Genomic DNA, 25491 nt, shown 5'->3' on the forward strand with positions numbered 1-25491 from the left:
GCAAAATGTACAGTTATCCATGCTCTGATAAGCTCTCGTCTGGATTACTGTAATGTGTTATACGTGGGGCTGCCTTTCAAAACGGTCCGGAAACTTCAGCTGATATAAAACGGGGCAGCATATTTACTAACAGGGACTGGCCAACAAGACCACATCACACCAGTCCTTTTCCAGCTTCATTGGCTGCTAGTCCAGGTCCGGGCCCGATTCAAAGTGCTGGTATTAACATTTAAAGCCCTTAACAGCTTGGGGCCAGGCTATCTGAAGGAACGTCACCTCCCATATGTACCTACCTGGACCCTAAGGTCATCCTCAAGGGTCCTTCTCTGTGAGCCCCTGCCAAAGGAAGTAAGACAGGTGGCTACTAGGATGAGGGCCTTCTCTGCTGTGGCACCCCGGCTGTGGAATGAGCTCCCTAAGGAGTTTCGCCTGGCACCTACACTATACTCTTTTAGATTCCAGGTGAAGACCCTTTTATTCTCTCAGCATGTTAACAGTCTATAAACTTAATTTTAACTTTGCTTTTTAAATTTGCAGTTAGGCACTTCTGCTGATTTTATCCTGGTTGTGTTTTTATATTATATTTTATCTCATGCTTTTATACTGTTTGTTTTATACTTTGAATGGTTTTAATTTTTGTGAACTGCCCAGAGTTCTTTGGCTATTGGGCGGTATAAAAATGCAATAAATAAATAAATACTTTTAACAGTTTCAGAAGAAGTTTTGACTGACAGAAAATCATTTCTGTAACCATAGATTTACAATTTACAATTGGTAAATACATACAAATTATTCTTTTCTACTATGACAAACATGACTCCATATTTGACCTGTGTAAAACTGTAAAACTCATGAAACATTCATCATGAAAGAATGAGTAGTAAAACTCCAAGCTTTTATGTCCATTTATTTATTAATTTTAAAATAATGACTGCTAAATGTATTAAAACATATATAATCTGGATAATAGAGTTGCTCTAATTTCACTTTAGCTTAGTTCTTAATATTCCCATTGTATTTTTTCAATCAAGTCAAACCTCAAAGAAATGGCCGAAACGTCTTGGGACTGTGGTTGTTATCCAGAATTGTTATGTATATTTAAATAGAAATGAACAAGTGGGACCTGCAGTAATACAGCGTGGAGTCACCTGTTTAGAGATCCAGCCACCCAGCTACACATGCCTCCTCCATCAAAACTCTAGTCAACTCCCCCTCTGTCATTTCCTCCCTCTACCCAACAGTCAGTCAGCATTCTGCACAAACGTAAGCAATGACACACATGCTTGAAGACAGGAAATAGAGAACAAGTGGAACCTCTAACAAAATGATGCAGTATGGAGCATTCCCTGTTCAGAGTTCCAAACACTCCATTTCATTCTCTTTCCGCCATGGTTTTCTGGCTTTCGCCTCTCAATAGCCAGCATTTTGTGGCCAAGAAGCATGCCCAGTGCTCATTGAGCTGTTCTCCCTCTATCCTTTGTATATATGGACTCCACTCTTGCTGCTCCACTCCACTCTTGCTGCTCCAAAGTTCCCGAACTCAGAAGCTTCCGAGATTCCTATGCCTTGCAGGGCTAAAGCTGGAAGGGCAGAAGGAGCAGTGCTGGCGATTTTCACTTCCCCGTCCTCTAATCTCCTGTATTTTCACTAGGTGGGTTTTTCAGCCCATCTAGCGAGGGCACTTTGGAGGAGAAGGGAAGGAAGCTGGAAGTGGCTCAGGATAAATTGTATCTTGGCCTCTCCGGTCTCTTCCTCTTTCCACCCACTGGAATACCCCCTTTTCCCCCTCTCCAAGGTTGATGTTCTGACCTAGGAGTTGCAGCTGGCACAGTTCTCGGACCGAGCTGGCTGTGAGGGGGTGGATCTCCATCTCCCCCTTCTAACATCAGAGTGCTGCTTCTGACCTCGGAAGGGATTTTCTGAGCCATCCCATGGACCCTGGAATGCTTGCCCAGGGACATAGGATCGTGCTCTAAAGATTTGGTTTTGTTGTTTTTCGTACTTCTGCAAACCTTGAGGTTTCAACAAGCTTCCTGATACCTCCCTCTCATGTGGGTGGTGCCTTTTTAGCTACCTAAGCAGAACATCAGAAACAGAGGTAATTATGATGATGCAAAACTCCTATGTGAGCAGGATTTGGGATTGAAATCCTAGCCAATACAGTTTTTTACCTTCTTTTGTCAAACAACAAGCTTGCAATTATTAGGAGGTTCTTCCTTATTACTTATCGAGTCAGCCTAAAAAGGATTGGCAATTAAACTATCATTCAGGGTTTCAACATTGCAGTCGCAGTCAAACACACATGTTATGAAGGTATCAGGCATGTACACTGCCCAATGCCAGTACTGGATATTACTGGTTGGTGAATGTATGGGAAGATTTCTTAAACAGGTTGAGCTGCTTTAGCATTATATCAGTTTTTAGACCTGTTCCAGTTTGGAGCATGTGTGCGTAGATGCATGCTTGAACACCTGCATAGAATATATTATAGAACATTACACTGAATGTCTTACTTTGGATATATCGGCCTGAATTTACTTTATGCAGTATCATCTAACTTGATTGTCAGCCTATGTTAAAGCAGTGATTATCAAATAATCATCTTTATTTCTTAAGACTTTGTGATGAAAAATGAGGCAATTTACACACCAACTACACAGGAACATTTGAACTTTTTAATTTCTAATTTCATTCACTTGAACTGTCCAAGGACCAAATTTATTTGCGTTTGTGTGTGTGTTTTAAAACTTTATAAACTGCACCTTCATCCAAAAATGGATCACAGCATACATAAGCATTTGAACTTAATAAATATTATAACAAATAGAACACTAACAATAATATATGAAAATGATAGGGGGAACTATGCAACCAACTGAAAATACAATCATTTTAGAAGCCTGGATAAATAAAAGAATTTTAACTTGCTGCTGAAATGAATATCATATCGATGCCAGGCATACTTCCCTCAGAAAGAGATTCCGAAGTTAAGGAACCACCACAGAGAAAAGTCACGAAGTCACAGCTTTGTTTAACCTTATTAAAGCAACCTTATTGCCTCAGTTCCTTACATCTTAAAAATATCTGGGGGGAAATCTAAACAAGAAGCTCCAAAAATTGTTAATTCATGCAAAAGCCACATTTGGGTAGCTTACATTTTTTTAAAAAATGAAAAGTACAAGAACAATTTTATTCAAAATTATTCACACTGCTATCTGCCAACATTTACTATTGCATAATCGTTTCTTCAAATATAATACTTTAAGGAGACTAAAATGTAAAAAGGGGGTATCTGAACCATATGATATTTAATACATGCATCCAATCCATCTTTTTCTGTTGGCTTAATCTTCTGAGGTTCTGTGAAGTAACCCAACAGAGTGTTTAAAAGCAACCTATGTCATTCAAACAGTTTCTTTTAAGAGACAGCTGTGAAACTTGATTTGTGTTCAACAAATATTGTTTGCCATGTGGATAGCTGCCTAAGAAGGAGCTAGAATAGGCTACTTAATTAAAGCCATATGTTCCCACCAGTTATGTGCCATGTATGAAAGGAGTTAATCTCCAACAACTTACATATAAAAGCAGCAGTGAAACCTTTATGTGGATAATGAATGTTGGTAGAGATACTCCTAGAAATGCTATCACCGAAGGCAGTTAATAGAATGTCCAGGGGTAGCATAGAAAATTTCATTATGGCTGGTACAGCAAGTATTGGACTCAGCACTACACGTTCTTGCAGAGTTAGCAAATCCAGTGAGAGCAAGCCAGTGTCTGAAGCCCTATACATGCTTGGGCCTTTTGAGAATCATCTAAGGCCCCTGAGCAGGCTACACCTGATCAATAGAGATTGGGTCTTCCCCTATGTTAATCGTCTCAGATGCTTGAAGTGGAGTGCACAGAGGGTGTATCCTCCACTGTGCAGGCTGCAGTTTGCTCTGAGGTGTCCAGCTTTTGGCATGCCAATGCTGTCCTTGTTATACCACAGTCCATCTGTAATGTATTCAGGTTCCACATTAGTGTCTGAATTCATTACAGATCAATATATGCAGATCTACACTCACCCTTCTCCAAACAGAGGCCATCACTGTGTAGAAGAAATGCTGTTGAAGCAGTCCTAACTTTAATGACTGGATTATGTTCTTAACATCTGCCCCAGTAAATCCACGAACACAGGCAACACTACCTGCCAGCAATTTGTGCTAGCACCAAACTGTTTTTCAGTTATCTCATTCATATGACTTGCCACCAAAAATGTTAGCAAGGTGAATTTGAATTGGGGTTGGTGTGATGGCCTGGACGTATGGCCCAAGTCCACACCAACAAGTTACATTAATTTGTTTCTGGATTGATTCGTCTAATTTGTATAACTAGAGAAGTACATTAGTTCTGTCAAAATTAAACTTAATAAATTATAACTACTTTAAACCAATTTGAATGTCAGTACAAGGTTGCAATTACTTAGCAAAACTCCAGCTGTAACTGATTAATTTAAATCAATACCACTCACTATGCAGAACCCCATATGGGCACACACGTAAGCAGAACTGATGGCAAAAGATGCAGTGAGAAAGAGAAATAATGGGATGAAAAAGTGTAGAACGACCCAAATGAAGGAAGAACAAGAAGGAAGAACAGAGTAAATATTCTTGGCAACCAAGTAACACAGGCCTTAGCTTTATAAGGAAACTGGGATTAAATTTGAGTTATTCTGTTTAATATATAAGATCCCCAGTGCAAACTCACTCGGTATGACATAGGGCTGGTTTGGGGTAATTTAACCACAATTATTATTATTATTTATTTATATAGCACCATCAATGTACATGGTGCTGTACAGAGTAAAACAGTAAATAGCAAGACCCTGCCGCATAGGCTTACGCCTGTTGGGCACATACAGCCACTATTCTAAATGTGAAACCTCTGACTGGGTTAATCAGGGGTTGCAGTCTGATGTGTGAACCCAGTCATTGTGGGTTATTCGAGGGTCAAACTACCCTAGTATAACCCTACTACTAATTGAGAGTTATGCAAGGGTTGATACTGTCATAATAGCCTTGGGATAGTAGTGGTGGGCTTAACTGGGCTTTGGTTTTGTTCTAGTTCTGTGGTACTTCTGAAAATCTTAAATGCATTATATATTATTAGATTCTTAGAGATCAGTGAGTTTTCATGTTTAAAGATATCATTAACAAAGGTCTTTGTGAAAAGTTGAATGGTTATCAAAGTAAGCAACAAGCAGGCCAGTCCTATAGTTCATTACACACGGCAGCTGCTACACAACGGCTATTGTTGCTATACCAAGAAACATCTGTCTTGTTTACTATTGGTACCTACAAGTTTAATTTATAAATGCAATGGGGTAAATGCAACCTGAAGGTAATGGCATTCAAGCAGTTATTGTCTCAGCACAAGGAGTTTCACTTTGATAAATGCTGAGAAACCTGTGCCAATATATTAGTATACCAAATATCCACATAAAGAAAAAGAAAGAAAGAAAACACATTAAGTAGAAATTATCATAGGCTCCAAACAAGCATAGGATGATGATTGATGATGATGATTAGACTTATTTCCATCCCACCTTTTGCCCAATACTGGGCCTCAAGTATTGGGGCCTCAATATTGGGCCTCAAGTATTACAAAATTTAGATCATATACAATTTCAAACTTATGAATAGAAACATACAAAAGTTTAAAATATAGTCCAATATTAAAACATTAAAAATACATGACAATTTTAAAAGACCTTAGCACAGACGGAGGCCCAGATTAATCACCAAAGGCCTGCTGGAACAAAAAAGTTTTTGCCTGCCTCCGAAAGCACATCAAGAAGGGAGCCAGTCTAGCTTTCCTGGGAAGTGAGTTCCACAGCACTGGAGCACCCACTGAGAAGGCCCTCTCCCGTGTTCCCACAAGGGGCGCCTGTAATGGTGGTGGGACTGAAAGAAGGGCTTCCTCAGAAGGTCTCAAAGCACAGGCAGGCTCGTAAGGGAGAATATGGTCTTTCAGATAACCTGGACCCAAGCAGTATAGGGTGTTATAGGTCATAACCAGCACTTTAAATTGTGCCTGGAAACAGACTGGAAGCCAGCAGAGCTGTTTTAACAGAGGAGTTGTATGCTCCCTGTAACCAGCCCTGGTTAAGACTCTGGCTACAGCTCTTTGAACCAGCTGAAGTTTCTGAACACTCTTTAAAGGCAGCCCCATGCAGAGCACGTTACAGTAATCCAATTGGGATTTAACTAAGGCATGTGTCACCGTGGCCAGCTCCGACACCTCTAGGAAGGGGTGAAGCTGGCACATTAGCTTTAACTGTGCAAATGCACTCCTGGCCACCGCCGAAACCTGGGCATCCAGGCTCAGGGCTGAATTCAGAAGTACACCCAAGCTGCATACCTCTGTCTTCAGGGGGAGTGTAACCCCATCCAGCACAAGCTGAATCCCTATTCCCTAATCTGCCTTTCAACACACCAGGAGCACCTCTGTCTTGTCTGGATTAAGCTTCAGTTTGTTTGCCCTCATCTAGTCCATTACTGCCGACAGACACTTGTTTAGCATAGAAACTGCTTCCTTGGAACTGGGTGGAAAGGAGTAGTAGACTTGGGTGTCATCAGTGTAATGGTGGCACTGCACCCCAAAACTCTGGATAACTTCTCCCAACTAAATAGCATGGGGGACAAAACAGAACCCTGAGGGACTCCACAAGCCAATGGCCAAGGAGTCGAACAGGAGTCCACCAGCACCACCTTTTGGGTCCGCCCCTCCATGAAGGAATTGAGCCACTGTAAAACAGTGCCTCCAAGTCCCATACCAGCAAGGCAGCCCAGAAGGATACCATGGTCGATGGTATCAAACGCTACTGAGAGGTCCAGCAGTTCCCAGCGTAGGTCATCCACCAAGGCGACCAAAGCTGTTTCTGTCCCATAACCAGGCCTGAAGCCAGATTGAAAAGGATCTAGATAATCCGTCTCATCCAGGAATCCCTGGAGTTGAGAGGCCACCACTCGTTCCAATACTTTCCCCAAAAATGGAATATTGGAGACTAGCCAGTAATTATCCAATATAGTGGGGTTCAAGGAGGGCTTTTTCAATGTGGGTCTCACCACTGCCTCCTTCAAGCAGGTTGACACCCTACCTTGGTGAAGGGAGGCATTGATCACTCCAGTTACCCACTGGGCCAATGCCCCTCTGGCCATGAAGGGCAAGGATCTAGTACACACATGGTGGCTCTCACCACTCCAAGGACGCTGTACAAATTGAAAGGTATCCAATAATACTGGACAAGCAGGTGCCAAAGTTACATCCACTGGGTCTGTATCAACTATAGCATCCAAGTCAGAGCAGATCCGAGCGATTTTGTCTGCAAAGTGCTGGGCAAATTTGTCACAGCGGGCTGTTGAAAGGTCTGAATTCTCTTCTTGGTGTCAATGCGTAAAAGGCCCCTGACCACCCGAAACAGCTCCGCTGGACGGCTCTTTGCAGACGCAATAGCAGCAAAGAAAAAAAGTTTTTTTGCTGCCCATATTGCCACGGAATAGGTCTTCAAATAGGCTCTAGCCTGTGTTTGATCAGATTCACTCCAAGTTTTCTGCCAACGTCATTCTAGTCTCTGTCTCACTTGTTTCATTGCTGCCAGTTCCCTGGAAAACCATCAGGAAACCATTTGAGTCCATCAGCTTCCTGGGGCGGACCATCTTAATTGGTCCTCCACCCCTGCAGAGGTTCTGAGTGCCATCAAGTCTAAATCCCACCAGGTAGGGATCCATCTATGACAACGGAAATATAGAAAGTTCCTCCACTCTCAGATCCCTGTCACCCCATCCAGCACAGAAAACAAGGTCCAAAGTGTGCCCAGCAGCATGGGTAGGGCCAGATACTATTTGGGCCAGATCCATGGCTGTCATGGCGGCCATGAAGTCCTGAGCCGCTCCCAACTGGGTAGCCTCCGCATGGATATTGAAATCCCCCAGAACAAGAAGCTGGGTAGACTCCAACCCCAACCACAAGACTACCCCGGCTAGCTCAGGAAGGGGGACTGTTGAGCAGTGGGGTGGACGGTACACCAACAGAATCCCTATTCTGTCTCGGGCACCCAGCTTCAGATACACACACTTGAACCCTGTAGACTATGGGGCAGGGCACCTGGTCAGGGGGATAGAATCCCGATAGACCACTGCCACTCCACTTCCCCACCCCCCCAGTCCTTACCTGCTGCTGGACAGAAAACCCTGGTGGGGAAAGCTGAGAGAACACCCCCAGCTTCATCCAACCAAGTCTCTGTGATACAGGCCAGGTCGGCATGCTCATCCAGGATCAAGTCCTGGATAGCAGTTGTTTTCCTATGAACCGACCTGGCGTTCACCAGCAGCAATTTCAACCCAGGGGTTCTGTTGCCAAGGCCATCCAGTTAAACAGTTATTTGAATGGGGGGGGGGAGTTTGGGGACAGCAAACACCCTGTTGTTGCACCCTCTCTTATTACGGCGCAACTCCCCCACCCCCGGTATCTCCTTCTGCCCTCTAGAACTCTGATGGCTGCTCCTTGACACCCATCACCTCCCCCCCACTCCCAGGAAAGCACATATTTATAATGGCAGGCTGGTAGTACCCTCACAATATTAAATGGAGGCAGTCCAGCAGGCCAAAAGTGTGTGTGTGGGGAAGCACTGACTCCTTTCAAGCAGGGGGAATAATAGTGTATTCTTTTAAAAGAAAGCAAGGGCAAGTTTAATATGTGTGTGTTTTCATCTCACGTTAAAAAGCAGACTCTGAACATGGGGGGAAAACTCATTTTTTCCTCTTTCTCTTAGTATATAATCAAGTCAAGACCGGCTTATATAAATTTACTTATTCTTGCCATGCACCAAATCACTGATTCCTCCCCCCACCCCGCACTGAACGTATGCTTCTTATTATCTTTCACTAAGATGCCAGGTGGTAGTACTTATAACCACTTGCTGTAGGAGTGAGACAAGGTTTATTTTTTATTACTCATTATTTCACTACTTCTTTTCCTTTTAAAGGAACAGCAGCTTATATCAATCTAATCTGAGGGCCAAATGTTCCATCAAACACAGCCACTTAAAAACAACAGCAGCAGCAACAATAACAACCTGCCCTGCATATTCCCTAATACCTAGTCATATTTAAATTTTGTTGCAACAGCACAATGCTCTATCCACTCCAATGCATAACAACAATCTACAGCCAATCCTATGCAATTATCCTTCCCTTTCACAGGTTTAGAGGCAAGCCACCCAAGTTACTCACAAACACGGGGATCAGATCCTGCAACAAACCCAGATACTAACTTTCCCCATATCTACGCAGGCAACAATATTACAGGACCTATTAATGTTATCCACAATGTCAAGAGTCCATTCACTTGCTTCGGAAGATTCCAGTGTGATATGCTATCATTTGCCAGCCATGCCCTTCTGCACTGTACGTAGATAGAACAACAACAGCCAATATGTACACAAAAGAAAAAATGGGCACAAATCTGACATCACTGAGAAGTGAGATAACATTTCAGTCTCCCAGGACTCTCTTTTGCTGACCTTAAAAGTGTCTATTCTTGAACAACACAACTTCAAAGGGAGACTAGAGTGTGTAACTGCTCAATTACAGCTTATCAAGAAGGTCAATTCTATCACCTGTGGCCTGAATTTAGATAATGGGTGTTAGAATCATAGAATCATAGAAAAGCAGAGTTGGAAGGGGCCTACAAGGCCATCGAGTCCAACCCCCTGCTCAATGCAGGAATCCACCCTAAAGCATCCCTGACAGAATAGAATCATAGAAATGATTTTCTAGTTTATCTCATGACAATTATTAATTAGCTTACCAATGCTACAATGTTATGCTTTGTGAATAGTTACTGTGATTATTTTACATGCATTTAATTGTCACAGTCTGTATTTTTTGCACTGCTTTCTCCACTTCACTGGTTACAGTCCCGCTCCCCCATGAACAAAGCCACATGGGCATACCTGCCAACTTAGAATGACATATGCATATGATGAAGTGGACTCTAGTCCATGAAAGCCTAGATGCCACAAGAATGTTAGTTGCTTTTGCTGCAACAAACTAATATGGCAGCCCCTCGGGAAATTGCACAATGCTATGTGTCTCTTGATTCTCAGGAAATAGATGGTTGTGACATCAAAAAAGGTATGTCTTACTAGGGAGGTTGTGGGCTCTCCCACACTAGAAGCCTTCAAGAGGCAACTGGACAACCATCTGTCAGGGATGCTTTTAAGGTGGATTCCTGCATTGAGCAGGGGGTTGGACTCGATGGCCTTATAGGCCCCTTCCAACTCTACTATTCTATGATTCTACGCAGGAGGTGAATATTCAGTTACCATTTTCAGTGCACAGCTCGTGTAATTTTAATTCAAACTAATCTTATAAATCCTAACCAGAGGGAAAGCATGGTAGAACAATAATTAATCATACTACACAACAACATTCACAGAAAGCAGAATTAAGGCAGATTATTTCAGTTTTAGTAATTCAGGGCCCTCCTAAAAAGACTCTAGTAGCTATACTGAAATGTGCCATGCTTTATCAAATCCATCATATGTTCATCTTGGCCCCATGGTTACAGCATGAAACTATCATGGCATTCTGCCTATATTTTTCCATTCATATTTATACTATTCACATCCTTATGGTATTTTTAATATGTTTTAGCCAAACCATCTCCTAATATCATGTATCATGATATAACAGTCTACACCAAGACTTATTCAACTGCTTCACTTCAAATCCTACTTCAGATCCTATGCTGTACGGAGGCTTTCAAATACGTACACATGCACATAAAAATAGTGGTGATTGACACAACCCCCATGATGCAGTGCTTCTCAAGAAATATAGCCTTTATTGTTATTTTTATTATTGCACATTGCTTAGCACATGTGTGTTGGGAAAATGGCATAGTAGTACCAAAGATCCATCAAAGGCTTATATAAATTTGAAAGAATCTAAACAAAATCTGTTCTCTGGTTCAGTCAGAAAAACTGAACCAATTTAACCCACACAGGAGCCACTTCCTTGTGGTGACATCTCACATGGCTTTGGTTTGTTTATGAAAACTGTAGCCAATGCTGGTGAGGTTAATCACATAGTTCCCTGCCCCCCCATCCAATTGTTGTCTTCTTTCCCACAATGCAAATCAGCAGGGTGCAAAAGTAACTCTTTATTTTATCACTCTCTTTATAGTTGCACTAACCCCAAGCTAGGATTTTGCCTTCAGAGGTTCTGAAATCAGTTGGCCAGGGTTTTAAAGTGTACTGAATATAACCACACTATTGAACACTGTACATTTAACACTGGCAGCAATTATTAATACCTGGTGTGGTAAGTATCTTTTCCCAGGGAATCTGTCTGGATGATGGATTAAGTTACATTGTTAAATTCAGCTTCAAACATTATCTCATACAATTAGCCAGACATAATTAGGCAGTAAAGTGAGAGGGTATTAGTAGTCAATCATGATCTTGTTAATCTTGTGGCCTGTGCTGTTTCCCAGAAGGTGAAGGCCAAAATGGACTACAGCATTTTTATTGGACTAGTATTTATGAATTCGTGTATCATTATCTAAACATTACCTTTGATTGAGATCTCATTAAAGGTCTCTCTGTCTCATATCAAAATGTCAATAACTCTCCTAAAATGGGAAATGTCATCGACTAAGCCTGTGATTATTAATCTATTAACTTCAAAAATGATCACAGTTGATTTTCAGAAAACGATTTCTTCTCATTAGACTCCCATTGTCAAGTTTTTTCTTCTTCTTCAGAAATTAGCACCCATTCTTCAAAGACAGATCATGAAATGAGAATTTCCAGAAAGTAAGTTCCAGAAAATATGCTATAATCACTTTGAGGGACAGATTGTAAAATAAACACAATACCTGTAGTTTTTTTCATGTTACATTGCCAGCTCATACCTTATTCTTTCCTGTTATAATGATGTTTGGTACCAGTTTTGTAATAAACTAACAACAATAAAATAAGGACCAGTGCCTGGGATATAGTCTTTTGGTTGCTGTGGAATACAAACTACACCGTTCCCTTTAGACGAACTAACATGCACTCAATAGTCATATCTGTAGTTCAGAAATGGATAATTAGAAGAAGACGAGGAGGAGGAGGAGGAACCTCAATCCAGAGAGTCACACTTGCTCTAAATCTCAGCCAGAGCTCTTGTGTAAATGGGCATTCCCGTTAAATTCAATGGAAGGGATACATCGGGCAAAATAAATATAAAAAACACTTTGCAATTCCCATCATCATGGAATAAATGTACATCTGGAATTATCTCCATCAGACGTATTACCCTTTCCAGAATAACTGCCTTTTCATATTAGATTGACACAATCATATTCTTTTAGACATTATTATGACATTGATATCCTGATCATTTGAAACTTACATCAATATTGGCAATGACAGCTTTCTCAACATATGGAAAAGGCACCAAGGAGTGGGCAGACGAATAAAGTGAGCATAAGAAAAATCTTGCGATCACAAACTAAAGAGACAATGACAACTAATGACAAACTTCATTTAATTCTTACTTGGTTTTAAAACAGCTATACAACATCTGGCAGGAGAAACTGTAGAATTATAATAATTTATTACTCACACTGTGTGTATCACTTTACTAGGTGCCAAACAAAAGCTATGATCAACGGTGATAAACAATCAGAAAAAAGCTACAGGAAACTGCAGACATTCCTGAATTGACTGTTGTTGTTCTATTTTTAAACAGAGAACCCTTAACAAACTATTCCACCTTTGAGAGGATACATTTCACATTGCCTTCAGTGACTATTACAAATAACATTATCCATATGAGAATATATCACAATTATGAAAGATGTTATTAATAGTGTACCATGATGAACTGCTAATCATTACTTAGTGAATTACAAATCTCGCATTAAAGAAAATAACACTATAAATAATGAACAATATTATATATGGACTAATTATATAGATATAAGTTAATTATACACCACATAGCTGACAGTTACATTTATCTAAGCTTTTATATCTCTATATAATTCTGAATCTACAGTTAAGCATATTTTGTTTCTTTCTGTGTCTTTAGTACGTTTTCCCCCTCTCTCTATGAAAATATAGAGTTGCTTTAAAGCTGTATTTCATAGTACTACTTTAATGAAATGTTAAACAGCTTAGAACTGAATCCTATGATCAATCTGAAGAATAGCAGAGCTGGACTTGGGGTTGCCGGAGCCAGGAGGCTCACATAGCCCTGAGAGTGCCGCTGCTTGCATATTGAGGGACAGCCCCAATGCAACACAGAAGCACTTTGAAAGGGGTATTTGGAAGGGAGGGGTCTTCCCTCAACCACCTGCAATCCATCCTAAAATCCGCGGAGTGGTTTTTGACCACTACAGGTTTTAGCTGGCTAGGAGGCAAATGTCTCATTCTATACTGTTTACTTGGCACAAGATGCTACAGTGACTGTGATGGGCTGCAGGAGGTAATAGGTTTGCACTATTACATGGCCCAATAAAAGCTTATCAGCTCACCTCTCTGTATTACAAAATCGGCTGTGATGAGTTTGATCAGCTATGTGTGAGCCATGCAAATTCTTTGATTTTACTCTGAACATCTTGCCAAACATTACATACATCTTGCACCCCGGAAAACTAGGAACTGTGCTCCCATGAGAGCACAGTTCCTAGTTTTCCTGGGTGCAAGATGTATGTATGTTTGGCAAGATGTTCAGAGTAAAATAAATTCAAACAGCATCATCATCATCATCATCATCATCATCATCAAAAGTCCACCTTTTAGATAAGGCTATAGTTGGTGTATCAGCCAAAACTGATAAAAGGCAGTCCTAGCAACCATTGCTTCTTGAACATCCAGGCAAAGTGATGGATCAAAGAAAAACTCCAAACTTCTTACTTGCTCCTTCAATGGGAGTGCAACCCAATCCAAAACAGGTTGAACCATACCAGCTATAATTACTAGTGGCAATTTAATCTATATTACCTCCATCTCCTCTGGATAAAGTTTCAACTTGCTGTCTCCCATCCATGCCTGAATTGAATCCAGACACAACTGGATCATCACTTCCACAGCCTTTCTGGGATTGGACAATGGGAGTGAGAGGTAGAGTTGTGACTCATCAGCATGCTGGTGACATCTCAGCCCAAACCTCCAGATGACCTCAGCCCATGCTTTAATGTTGATATTAAAAAACATGGGAGACAAAATGGAAACTTGTGGGACCCCACAGGTCAAGTCCATGGAGTAGGACAGTGGTGTTCCAGGATGATCTCCTGTGACTGGGTCACACATATTCATTCCAGCCAGACAACCCAGAAAATTACCATGGTTGATGGTATCAAAAACCTCTGAGGGCTTCAGGAAACTCAGCCAAGCAGAACCCCTGTCCATCAACTAGCACAGGTCATCTACCTGGGTGATCAAAGCAGTTTCCATTCCAAAACCAGGCCTCAACACAAACTAGAATGGGTTCAAATAATCAGAAAGGCCTGGAGCCGAGACACAACCACAGGCTCAAACGATTCAAATTTTATTGTTGTAAATCTCCTTGGGAACTCTTTGACTGAAGGGTGGGTATAAATGTATTAAACATATAAAACAAAATAGATTATGGGCTGTCCTCCCAAAGAAGACTGACTGGATCCATCACTGATTGCCTTTAATCAAGGAGTGAACATTTTGTTATTCCAATTGGGTTTGGGGACAAAGACCTGCTAATTTAAAACTGTTTTTATTAAACTGTTTTTGTTTTGCTTTCATGATGCTTGGACTGAATCTCTCTCTCTCTCTCTCTCTCTCTCTCTCTGTGTGTGTGTGTGTTTAGAAACATTGTGGTATGTTTTTATGTGTTATTAACTGCTTTGAACATGTTTGTGAAATAAAAGCAGGATAAAAATATTTTTAACGAATATATAAATATAGTTTGAAAGTTCATTTTCAATACGTTTAAAAGACTATTTGATGCATTAAATAGTTTAATCTCGTTTGCATTTTATTTAATATTTGTACTGGCTAACACTTTGGTTTGGTAACATTATGTAAAGACAAATACCAATTGCAATTCTACATAACTGTTTTAATATCTAAAACATCACCTTAATTGCTTGCAGTGTATGTGGATGCCAATGGAAAATCCTTATCTAGTACAAGACTAAAATACGTCCCAAGTTGTTGTAGTTGAGATTCTTCTCTCATTCTGGAAGACTATATGGAAGATATGAAATTAAACACCAGGCTAAAATCTTAGAGAATTGTGATGGGAAGCTAGACCCATAACAACTTCAAAATTTATGATTATGAGAACTAAGCAGTCATATTTTTTCTTATGGGCAGAATAAGAGGCTCTTAGTGACTGGCTAGAGTTGAAGGATATTAAATCATGACAATGCAAATTTCTATTTGATAGTGCATTTGGATGGTAATATATTAGGTGTTGTAAAAGTATACTTGTCTTTGTCATGGACCTTTGCTACCATATGATAATAACTTTGAAGGGAATACATACTGATTTCTATTCATCAGAAGTATTCATATGGATGAGGTTCTCTTTCAATATGAGAACACCATGTTAATAAAAACTGTTAAGACTTAAGGCATGTTTCCTCAAACAATTTACAGAATATTTCATGGTAATTCTGATTTTTTCCTCATTGCCATACTTCTACTGTTGGTTTTTATAAGCTATTTTATACTAAATGAATCAAATGAATTAAATGAATTGAAGTGTCTTTTCATATGCTGGTCGAGTAGCTGTATCTCCATCTCACATATGGACAACTAGCTGTAGATGACCTCATGTATGAAGTGATTCTTTCACAACAATGTCCTGTGCATGGAAAACTGTTTTTCCCACAAAAAGCAGTGTGTGTGTGTGTGTGTGTGGGTGGGTGGGTGGTGGTGGTGGTGATGGATAATATGATGAGGGTAAATAAGAGTTTAAGTTCAATTCTACAGAGAAACTGTCAAATCTCCTTCCTTCTATGACTGGCTACATAAAATGTGGAATATTTTGGTCATGGGTAAGATTACTGCTGTTATATATAGCAAAGCTGAGAATGCACCTTATTTTATTTTTGTTTAAAAGTTGACATAGATATGGGTTTTTTATTCTACTTGTAACATGTCTCTATTAGTTTTGTCTTCCTATACTTTTTGTATTGGTTTAATTTTAAAATAAAATAAATAAACTTACTCATAAAATAAATAAAATAAAAACCCAAATCCCTGAGAATTTAGACTCAAAATTAGCATTGGCTTGGAAAGCATTGCTGAGTCCTGAAGATAACTTTGGTAAATCTGCAAATGAAAGGGATTTCATGACTAGAACACCTTTTCTTCATACTTTTGCTGTCTGAACCTGACACACAGTTGGTATCATTAAGAGTGTGCACTCAATGAACTCCAAAATTAGTGATAGGACACATGAGAAATAAGAATGTCGAGATTTTGCGAAATCCATCCCGAGCGTTTTGTGAATTGTGTGGTGTCATTCGTTCTGGTGTCTGTTACGTGCAAAAATAGCTAAATAACTCCGTAAGAAAGTTTGAAACAATTTACATAATTTATGTTAGCACGTAACATTTAGTGTACTGTACTGCATTCTATTCGACTTTTCCCCATGTATATTTTCTAGCATGACATATGTCTCAGCAGAAACTTGAGTATTTCCTGTGAATGAATTTGGGAAAATAAATGCAGGAAAGTAAAATAAATAAATAAATAAATAAATAAATAAAAATTCTTAAGTCCATGGAATCTACTCAGCCTGGGGAAGATGGTCCGCTGTGGATTCCGCAGGTCAGATTCTTAGAAATCCAAACTCATAGAATCATAGAGTTGGAACGGGCCTATAAGGCTATCGAGTCCACCCCCCTCCCCCGGTTCAATGCAGGAATCCACCCTAAAGCATACCTGAGAGATGTTTGTCCAGCTGTATCTTGAATGCCTCTAGTGTGGGAGAGCCCACTACCTCCCTAGGAAACTGGTTCCATTGTCGTACTGCTCTAACAGTCAGGAAGTTTTTCCTGATGTCCAGCCAGAATCTGGCTCCCTGTAACTTGAGCCCATTAGTATGTGTCCTGCACTCTGGGATGACAGAGAAGAGATCCTGGCCCTCCTCCGTGTGACAACCTTTCAAGTATTTGAAGAGTGCTATCATGTCTCCCCTCAATCTCCTCTTCTTCAGGCTAAACATGCCCAGTTGTTTCAGTCTCATCTTAGGGCTCATCTACACCAAGCAGGATATTCCACTATGGAAGCGGTATGAAAGTGGTATATAAAAGGCAGGAGCCACACCAAGCAGGATATAGCAGTATGAAAGCAGTATATGGTATGTGTCAATGGGCCCCAACGGTTGTCAGTGCGGCTCCTGCATTTTATATACCACTTTCATACTGCTCTCATAGTGGAATATCCTGCTTGGTGTAGTTGAGCCCTTAGTCTGTCTTGAATTTCTCCAGCATCCCTAATGAGAAGACACAGCTTCTAGGATATGTCAGGTCTAAGTTAAATAAGGTTTTAAAGAATATAACCTATGCCTTGAATTGTTCCAGGATGACAATGGGAGCCAGTGCAAATGTCAGAGCATCCATGTAACACGTGACCCTTTTACAAGGTGAGCTACCACATTCTGCACCAGTTGAAACCTCCAAACAGTTTCCAAGGGCAGCCCTGCAACTGGCTTGTGAAATTAATTGCCAGAAGATATGGCAATGGTCACTAGCTAAGATGGCTTGAGAAGGAACGAAAATGTTCTTGGTGAATTTGTCTATTCGTGGATATTAGCTATCAAAGCAATGGGCAGCTAAAAATGGAATTTCCATATTCAGGATTCTTCTGATTTACCAAATGCTGGGTACAATTAAGAGACAACTGGTATTACTCTACTTGTACTCAGTTGGGCATAGTAGGGAGACAGAGTTCTGTACTGGATGGACCAGTGAGATGATCCAACATGACAGTCCTTATACTAATATGCATTAGTAAGTAGTACAGGTCTCTGAATCATCGTGAATTAGCTATCATTCCTACCCAACAGACAAGTAGTTCTGTGTTAAAGGTTTTTCCCATTCTTTCATTCATTCATCAGCATTGGTCTAACAAAAGATTTGATCTTCTTGATCTTCCCCAGCCTGCCCATTATGATAGGAACATAGGAAATTGCCTTACACTGAGTAAGATAATTCATAGTATGACTACACTAGGGATGGGAAGCCTCAGGCTGGGGGGGGGGGGGCAAATCAGGTCCTCTGAGGTTTGCTGGATGGCTCTGCTCCCTTCTGCTGGCCCCATCCTCTTTTCCCCAAACACTAGTTGTTTTGGTGGTTTCCAAAGTGTTGTGCAGTTTTCCCCCATTTTAAAAGGCTAAAATGCCTCTCCTAAGGCTTAGTTACTGGCAATAAGAGCTTTAAGAACAAATATGCTGGGCTTCTTTTTATTTATTATTTATTACATTTCTATACTGCCCCATAGCTAAAGCAATCTGGGCAGTTTACAAAAGATTAAAACATTAAAAATCGATATACAAAATTTAAAAACATAAAAACATAAAACAACATACAAAGACAGCATACATTTAAAAACAACTTTGAGCTATCAGACGAAACCAAAGATATATCTAGGATCAATTAAAAATTGCTGCTAAATGCCTGGGAGAAAAGTCTTGATCTGGTGTTGAAAAGATAACAATGCTGGCGCCAGGCAGGCCTTGTCAGGGCGATCGTTCCATAATTGTGGGGCACCACTGAGAAGGCCCTCTCCCTTGTTGTCATCCTCCGAGCTTCCCTCAGAGTAGGCACCCAGAGGAGGCCCTTAGATGCTGAGTGTAGTATGTGGGTATGTTTGTGTTGGGAGAGGCATTCTTTCAGGTATTGTGATCCCAAGCCACTGGCACCTTGAATTGGGCTTGGAAACCTACAGGCAGCCAAAGCAAGTGGTCCAGAGTCGGTCTGACCCACCAATTAGGAGTGGAACCACTGCAAAGCAATACCTCCTATTCCCAACTCAGTCGTCCCAGAAGGATACCAAGGTCAATTGTATCGAAAGCCGCTGAGAGATCAAGGAGAATCAACGGAGTCACACTCCCCCGCCTTTCTCCCGACATCATACAGGGCGACCAAGGCTGTTTCCGTACCAAAGCCAGGCCTGAAACCTGACTGAAATGGATTGAGATCATCAGTCTCATCCAAGAGTGTCTGGAGCTGGCTCACAATCACCTGCTCAAGGACCTTGCCCAGGAATGTGTTTTGCATTTTTGTACCCACCCTTTTTGTCTTTGGTCCCACACACCACCAGAATGTGGCCTCCAAGAGCTTCTCCAAAATTGAATTCTGTGCCCCTGGGCAAAAAAAAAAAAAAGGATTGTCTGCCCCTGGTCTACACTGATTGGTAGCAATTCTCCAGGGTTTCTCCATCTCTAACTGGAGGTGCCAAGAATTGACTTTTCGAACAGAAAGCACATGCTGTACCACTGAGCTAAGGCCATTCCCAAATGCCATCACTCTCAATTTTGTTTCTATATCATCTGGAAGATCAGTAATGGGTGTGGGAAAATAAGAAGGAGACTGTGTGTTTCTTAATCAAGAACATGTGGAAGCCAGCCTAATTCTGTCCATTAAAAAAAAGGGAGTATATTTAAGAAACATTCTTCAGCAGTGTGCCTCTGAAAGACTGAATATTTACCAACATGACAGTTGAGAGGTGTTAATGAATGATTCATCATTTATATTTGTATAGGCACCTCTAATTTAGTGCTACAGCTCTTCATATAAACCATTAGGAACAGTGTGATTATATTGCCCATGCATGAACAGGTGGAAGAGCTTGAGAAAATAATTCTATTTTGACTATGTAAGTAAATTTATGCAGATTGTTTCCTCTACGTAATCCTTTCACTAGAAAAAAAAATGTATATAAAATAAATTATAGGTGTTCAGACATTCCTCACTCTGAGCATCAACTCTGAGCAATTATTGAGAACAGTATATTTTTAGAAATCATGTAAAAATAAGCACAAATCTTACCACTCCAATTGAAAAGTAATTATTGATGATGCTGTAAGGCACTGGATCTCCTTTCTCATCTTTATCGTTAGGTATGACTTCAAATTTCCACCTGTCCAACAAGATTTCTGTGCTGTTTTCAATATCTTTTAAGATCTTCAGAAGATTTTCGCCTTCATATCCTGCCCAAATGTAAGTATGGCGATTTTCAGATATGACAGAATATAATTACATTTTACTTCCTTTCCCAGGTTTAGGGACTACAATCCCACCATGCAACATTTAGTACACAGGAAATACATGTTAATGGTGGAAATTCTAGGCCAGGGCCACTGCCAGTGCTTGGCATATCAAGAGAGCTGTTGGGGTCCATGCTCAGGACCCCCACTCCTATTACCCTGGCATTGTTGCCGCCCCCCTGGCATTGCTATTGTTGCCCGCTTTAGGGCAGTATGGGTCCTGGCCCCAGTAGCATTGCAGCAACCAGCCAGCTCTTTTGTCCCAGGTGAGCCTACCTGGTAGTGATGCTGTAATGGGCAGCCATTACATTGTGAGGCATAACACATGGCACCCACACAACACCAATTTCAGCTGAGTGACCACTTGGTTCCTAGTCCATTACAGCATGCTGTCAGGCTACCCACTCAGGGGAGGGGGAGGGGAGGCTGCTGCATTATGCTGACAGACCCAAGTGGTAGCTGATGCAAGCAGCAATGCCAGGGAGAGGAGTGGTGAAGAGGGCCATCAGTAGCACTATGCCAAGGGTCCAATCAAGCCTGGTGCTGGACCTGCTCTAGGCTAAAAAACTATAAAAACAACTTCTGCTTCCAACAAAATAAATGTAAATAACCCATAATCCTACAGAGGACTGTAAATTAGCAATAACATAACTGAGGGCAGGTTCTGGTTCACTCTGTCATTGGTTGTAGGTGTCAAAAGCGGACAGATAGCCCTAATTCACACACTAGAGCAGAATTAAATGCAGTAGCATTAACCACGTAACTGTGATAACTGAAAAAACACGCCCCTTAAATTTCTACATAACTCTTCCAAAATTAGAAACATCAAAGTAGAATAATGGTATGAAGTTACATGAAGGAATTCTGTTTCAACTCTATTTGATAATATATCCCATCAGGTTTGTGAACAACAATTCATCAGGTATATTTGGAACAATCACTGGGCTCATCTACACCGAACAGGATATTCCACTCTGAAAGTGGTATTCCACTCTGAAAGTGGTATGAAAGCGGTATATGAAAGGCAGGAGCCACACTGCTGCTTTATAGCAGTATTGAAGTGCACTGACAACTGCTGGGGACCATAGACACATACCATATACCACTTTCATACCACTTTCATAGTGTTATATCCTGCTTGGTGTATGTAGATGTGTCATGGGCCCCAACAGTTGTCAGTGCACTTGAATACCACTATAAAGCAGTAGTGTAGCTGCTGGCTTTTATATACCACTTTCATCGTGGAATATCCTGCTTGGTGTAGATGAGACCTAGCTTTTCCTTATAATGACCCAGGTGAGACACAAGCTTTGATTACTCCCATTTTATATATAGCAGAGAGAGAGAGAGAGAGATTAAGACATTGGCTAAGATGGAAAAAACAGTAAAACTAGTTATATGCAGTCAGGGAACTTGGAGCTTTTTTTTTAATATCCCACCACTCCCCTGCCACCTAGCAAACCACATCTAAAACTAAGGGAACTTTTAAAAGCAGTTTCTGATATGGCACAGAGGTCTGCTATTCAAAGGTGATGGGAGTGACAAAGAGTACGTATGTGAATGGCTGTATCTCTCCTCTACACTCCCCAGAACAACTGCCTGATATACACATACACAGGGGGGTTGCCTGGGAGAAATCAATCTTGTGGGTTCAGCATGGGTGAAAGATAGCCATCACATGCAATCCCTCTAGGAGCCCACAAGCACTTGATTCTTCTGCATGAACTTTCTTTGTTATTGTTAGTAGGTTTAACAGGACTAATACAAGGAGAGGGGGAAGGCAACAGTGCAATATTTGCATTTTTCATTACAGCAAAGGCTGTTCAAGAGGTTTAGCTGAAGCTTAGCTGTGCAAATTCTTTATTTACAGTGAAATTTCTTTTCATAGGGAATCTCACTTCTTAAAAGTCTTTCATCATTTAAGTATCATTATAAATGATATGGCTAGTCTCAAACTCTTATGCAGCTGCCATCATACCTCTATGGTGCAAGTCGTGATAGCATTTGTAACGCTGCCACTTTTTTCAGTGTGGGCATGAAACAGTCCTATGTCAGTGAACCCCCATCCTCACCAGTTGGTATGATTTATGGCTGGGGGCGTGGAGGTGGAATCAATCCTATTTCATCCAAAGAGACTAAGATCTTATCTTTGTACTATAACCTACTAAATTAGTATTGCCAAACAAGCATCGTATTCAGTAGTGATAGAGCTGATTCTGTAAATTGTTTAATAATTCATAACCCATGGCAGGAGTTTGCACCATCGAGAAGGGAAAATTACTCACCAGCAAATAAATTTGTTGGCATCCCTTCTGTTCTCCAATCCTATGGGAAAGTTTCAGAAAGAAAAAAATCAGTGTTGTGGCATTAGCTACCATGGAAAGGGAGGCAAAGAATAGAGAGAGGAAGAGAACTTGAGTGCTTATTCTTCTCATAGTTGCAACAGCTTGCTTGCAAAGTGGTTAAGCACTAGTCCAGAATGGACAGTTCAAGAAGAAGTAACAGGGTTCCAGTAACGGAGATGGAGAAGAGGGACTCTGACATAATGAATTACCATTGAGTAATCTTCCATTATTATGTGTCCCAACTTTCTTCCATTCTGCAGAACATTCCAGACAATCAGAGAAAGCAGAAAGAATCTCCAGAGAGAAGGAATCCATCAGTCAAGGCAGTTTATGAAACATACTAAGCAAATATTTTCTCTCATTGCTGACATATCCACTTGGTAAAACATCTTGAACCATATACCAATGTAACAGTTTCTAGTATAAGGCCATAAAACATGGGACATGAGCATTATCTCATCTCTGGATAAGGAAAGCTGCTGTATATCCCAGAGAAATTTGGTCTTCCATAGAAAGGTGAAATATATACCTCTGTTTACAATGGATATTTGTGAATAAAAAATAATGAGATGGAACTGAGAGCGCTGAGTTTTCATCAAATACATATAGTGCTTCTAGAAGAATATTTGTAGCTGACATATGAATTAAATATTATTTTTACATACAGAAAGTGTATGTAGAGAGAAAATATATTTTGTAAGATGATGGCAAGTTATCTTTTTAAAGCCAGATCTATGTCCTTGAAAAAGTTAGGGTACATAATTTTGAACTGCTGGTTGTCTGTAGGGTACAAAAATTAGAAGGCTATTTCCAGACAAATACCTGTATGCGATGTTCAAGTATGACCATAGAACAGTGTCAACTCAATATATACCAGTAATTAATGTTATTTGAAAAACTACAAGGAAAAAGAGAAGATGGACTGGCTGCATGAACAGACAATAATGACCCTAATAAATAAATTAAAAAACAAAACAAAAAAACAAAACACCTAGTCGTATTTAAGACCCATTGGAATCAATTCTACAATGGTTTCAGGAATACTTAACTTAGCTAGCTTTTTCTGGATTGGGACCAATGTCTGCAGAACCTACATTTCCAAAAGAAAAATAATAAAGGAAAGGCCTTTATGCTAGCAAGATGAGGAACAATATATTTAATAGAGGTTGTCAACATCTGATCTAACCCTGAGTGGAAGTAAATTTTAGGACTCAGAGCCAGTGATTTTTGAAAAATAATAATCATACAACAATGATTTTTTTAAAAAACCAAATAACGATAATGCTAGTATACTGATCAACTACAACAGTACATGACTAAATATTTCACATCGACCACCATATTTGCCATCTGCATAAAGATTTCTTCTTCAAGATATCCACTTTTTTTTTAGAACACAATTCAAAAAATGATATGCGTTAAAGAGCAGGATCTGGGGGAAAACTATTGGAACAAGAAAGTCCTAGAGGAATCATAAACACATGCTCCAAATAATAATAATAATAATAATAATAATAATAATAATAATAATAATAATAATGCTCAATTGTCAAGAAATTCCTTAATCTGTAAAAGACAGCACATGACTTGGAAAAGCCCATCATGTTTGACTAGAAAAACTGCCATGAGCAAGAAAGAGATAATAATAATAATAATAATAATAATAATAATAATAATAATAATAATAATAATCCAAAATATGTCTTCAAGGCCAGCAGAAGACAACCAAGAGAGAAATATTCTTTTACCCATCCAAATTGGCCTCATTTATTTGTTAGCAGAAAACTAAATTATTTTTTTGGCATTCCAACAAAGAATATTTTAAATCTCAAGTTCCCCGTGGGATTTTAGCATATAATGTGGAAGCAAAAGATTTCCATCAGATGTGTTGAAAGACAGAGAGAAACACGAAGGGATATTTATATAGGAAGGATCCGAGTGAGTGCAAAGAGCATTCTCTCAATGAGGCAAACTAAAAGGTACTAAAGATTATTGAAGAACTGCAACCACACAGAGTTAGTACCATGGTCTTAGAAGCCATGTGCCAGGGCTGGGGTAAAGACACAAAAGTAAAGAGAATATTCATATTTAATTATGCAGTTGTAGTTGCGGAGGGAAGAAGAACAAAGAAAAAGCTGATGAGCCATTGGAAGGAAGCTGACATTCAGGGCCCAGTTAGAGATACTGCTGAAATTATTTAATGAATTTATAAGCCTTTGGAGGGGGGGGGCAAGCCCTCCCAAAGCAATATACAAAGCGGAATTATACCAGGTACAATCAGATGCATTCAGATACATTCCTAATCACATAGGAAGTGACATGCTGGATCAGAACAAGAGTCCATCTAGTCCAGCACTCTGTTCACACACTGGTCAACCAGCCATCGGCCAGGGATGAACAAGCAGGACATGGTGCAACAGCACCCTCCCACCCATGTTCCCCAGCAACTGGTGCACACAGGCTTACTGCCCCGAATACTGGAGATAGCACATAACCATCAGGGCTGGTAGCCATTGATAGCCTTTGCCACCAAGAATTTTCCAACCCCCTTTTAAAGCCATCCAGATTGGTGGCCGTCACTACATCTTGTGGTAGTGAGTTCCATAATTTAACTATGCACTGTGTGAAGAAGTACTTCCTTTTATTTGTCCCACCAATCAGTTTCATGGGATGACCCCAGGTTCTAGTATTTTGAGAGAGGGAGAAAAATGTCACATCAGATAGGTGTGCAGCTGCTAAGAGGAAAATTGCTGTGAAAACTGCAGTGAATAAGTAACTTTTCAGTAAAAGGCCTGTACTGAAAGGGCTAAGTACAAATCCACTACAAAAAAAGACCCAGTCTCTGTGCTCAC

At 40.3% G+C, this 25491-nt stretch overlaps 1 protein-coding gene across 1 annotated transcript in view; it reads right to left on the reverse strand.

Moving 5' to 3' along the window:
* Positions 1-25491, reverse strand: part of DGKB (diacylglycerol kinase beta) — a 317020-nt gene that overhangs the window by 187726 nt on the left and 103803 nt on the right. The window contains exon 20 of the mRNA XM_063123607.1: positions 20077-20237. Coding sequence (XP_062979677.1) covers positions 20077-20237 — 161 coding nt within the window. The remainder of the gene's footprint in view (positions 1-20076; positions 20238-25491) is intronic.

The sequence above is a fragment of the Elgaria multicarinata genome, chromosome 1, assembly GCF_023053635.1.
Source record: "Elgaria multicarinata webbii isolate HBS135686 ecotype San Diego chromosome 1, rElgMul1.1.pri, whole genome shotgun sequence".
NCBI classification, from domain to species: domain Eukaryota; kingdom Metazoa; phylum Chordata; class Lepidosauria; order Squamata; family Anguidae; genus Elgaria; species Elgaria multicarinata.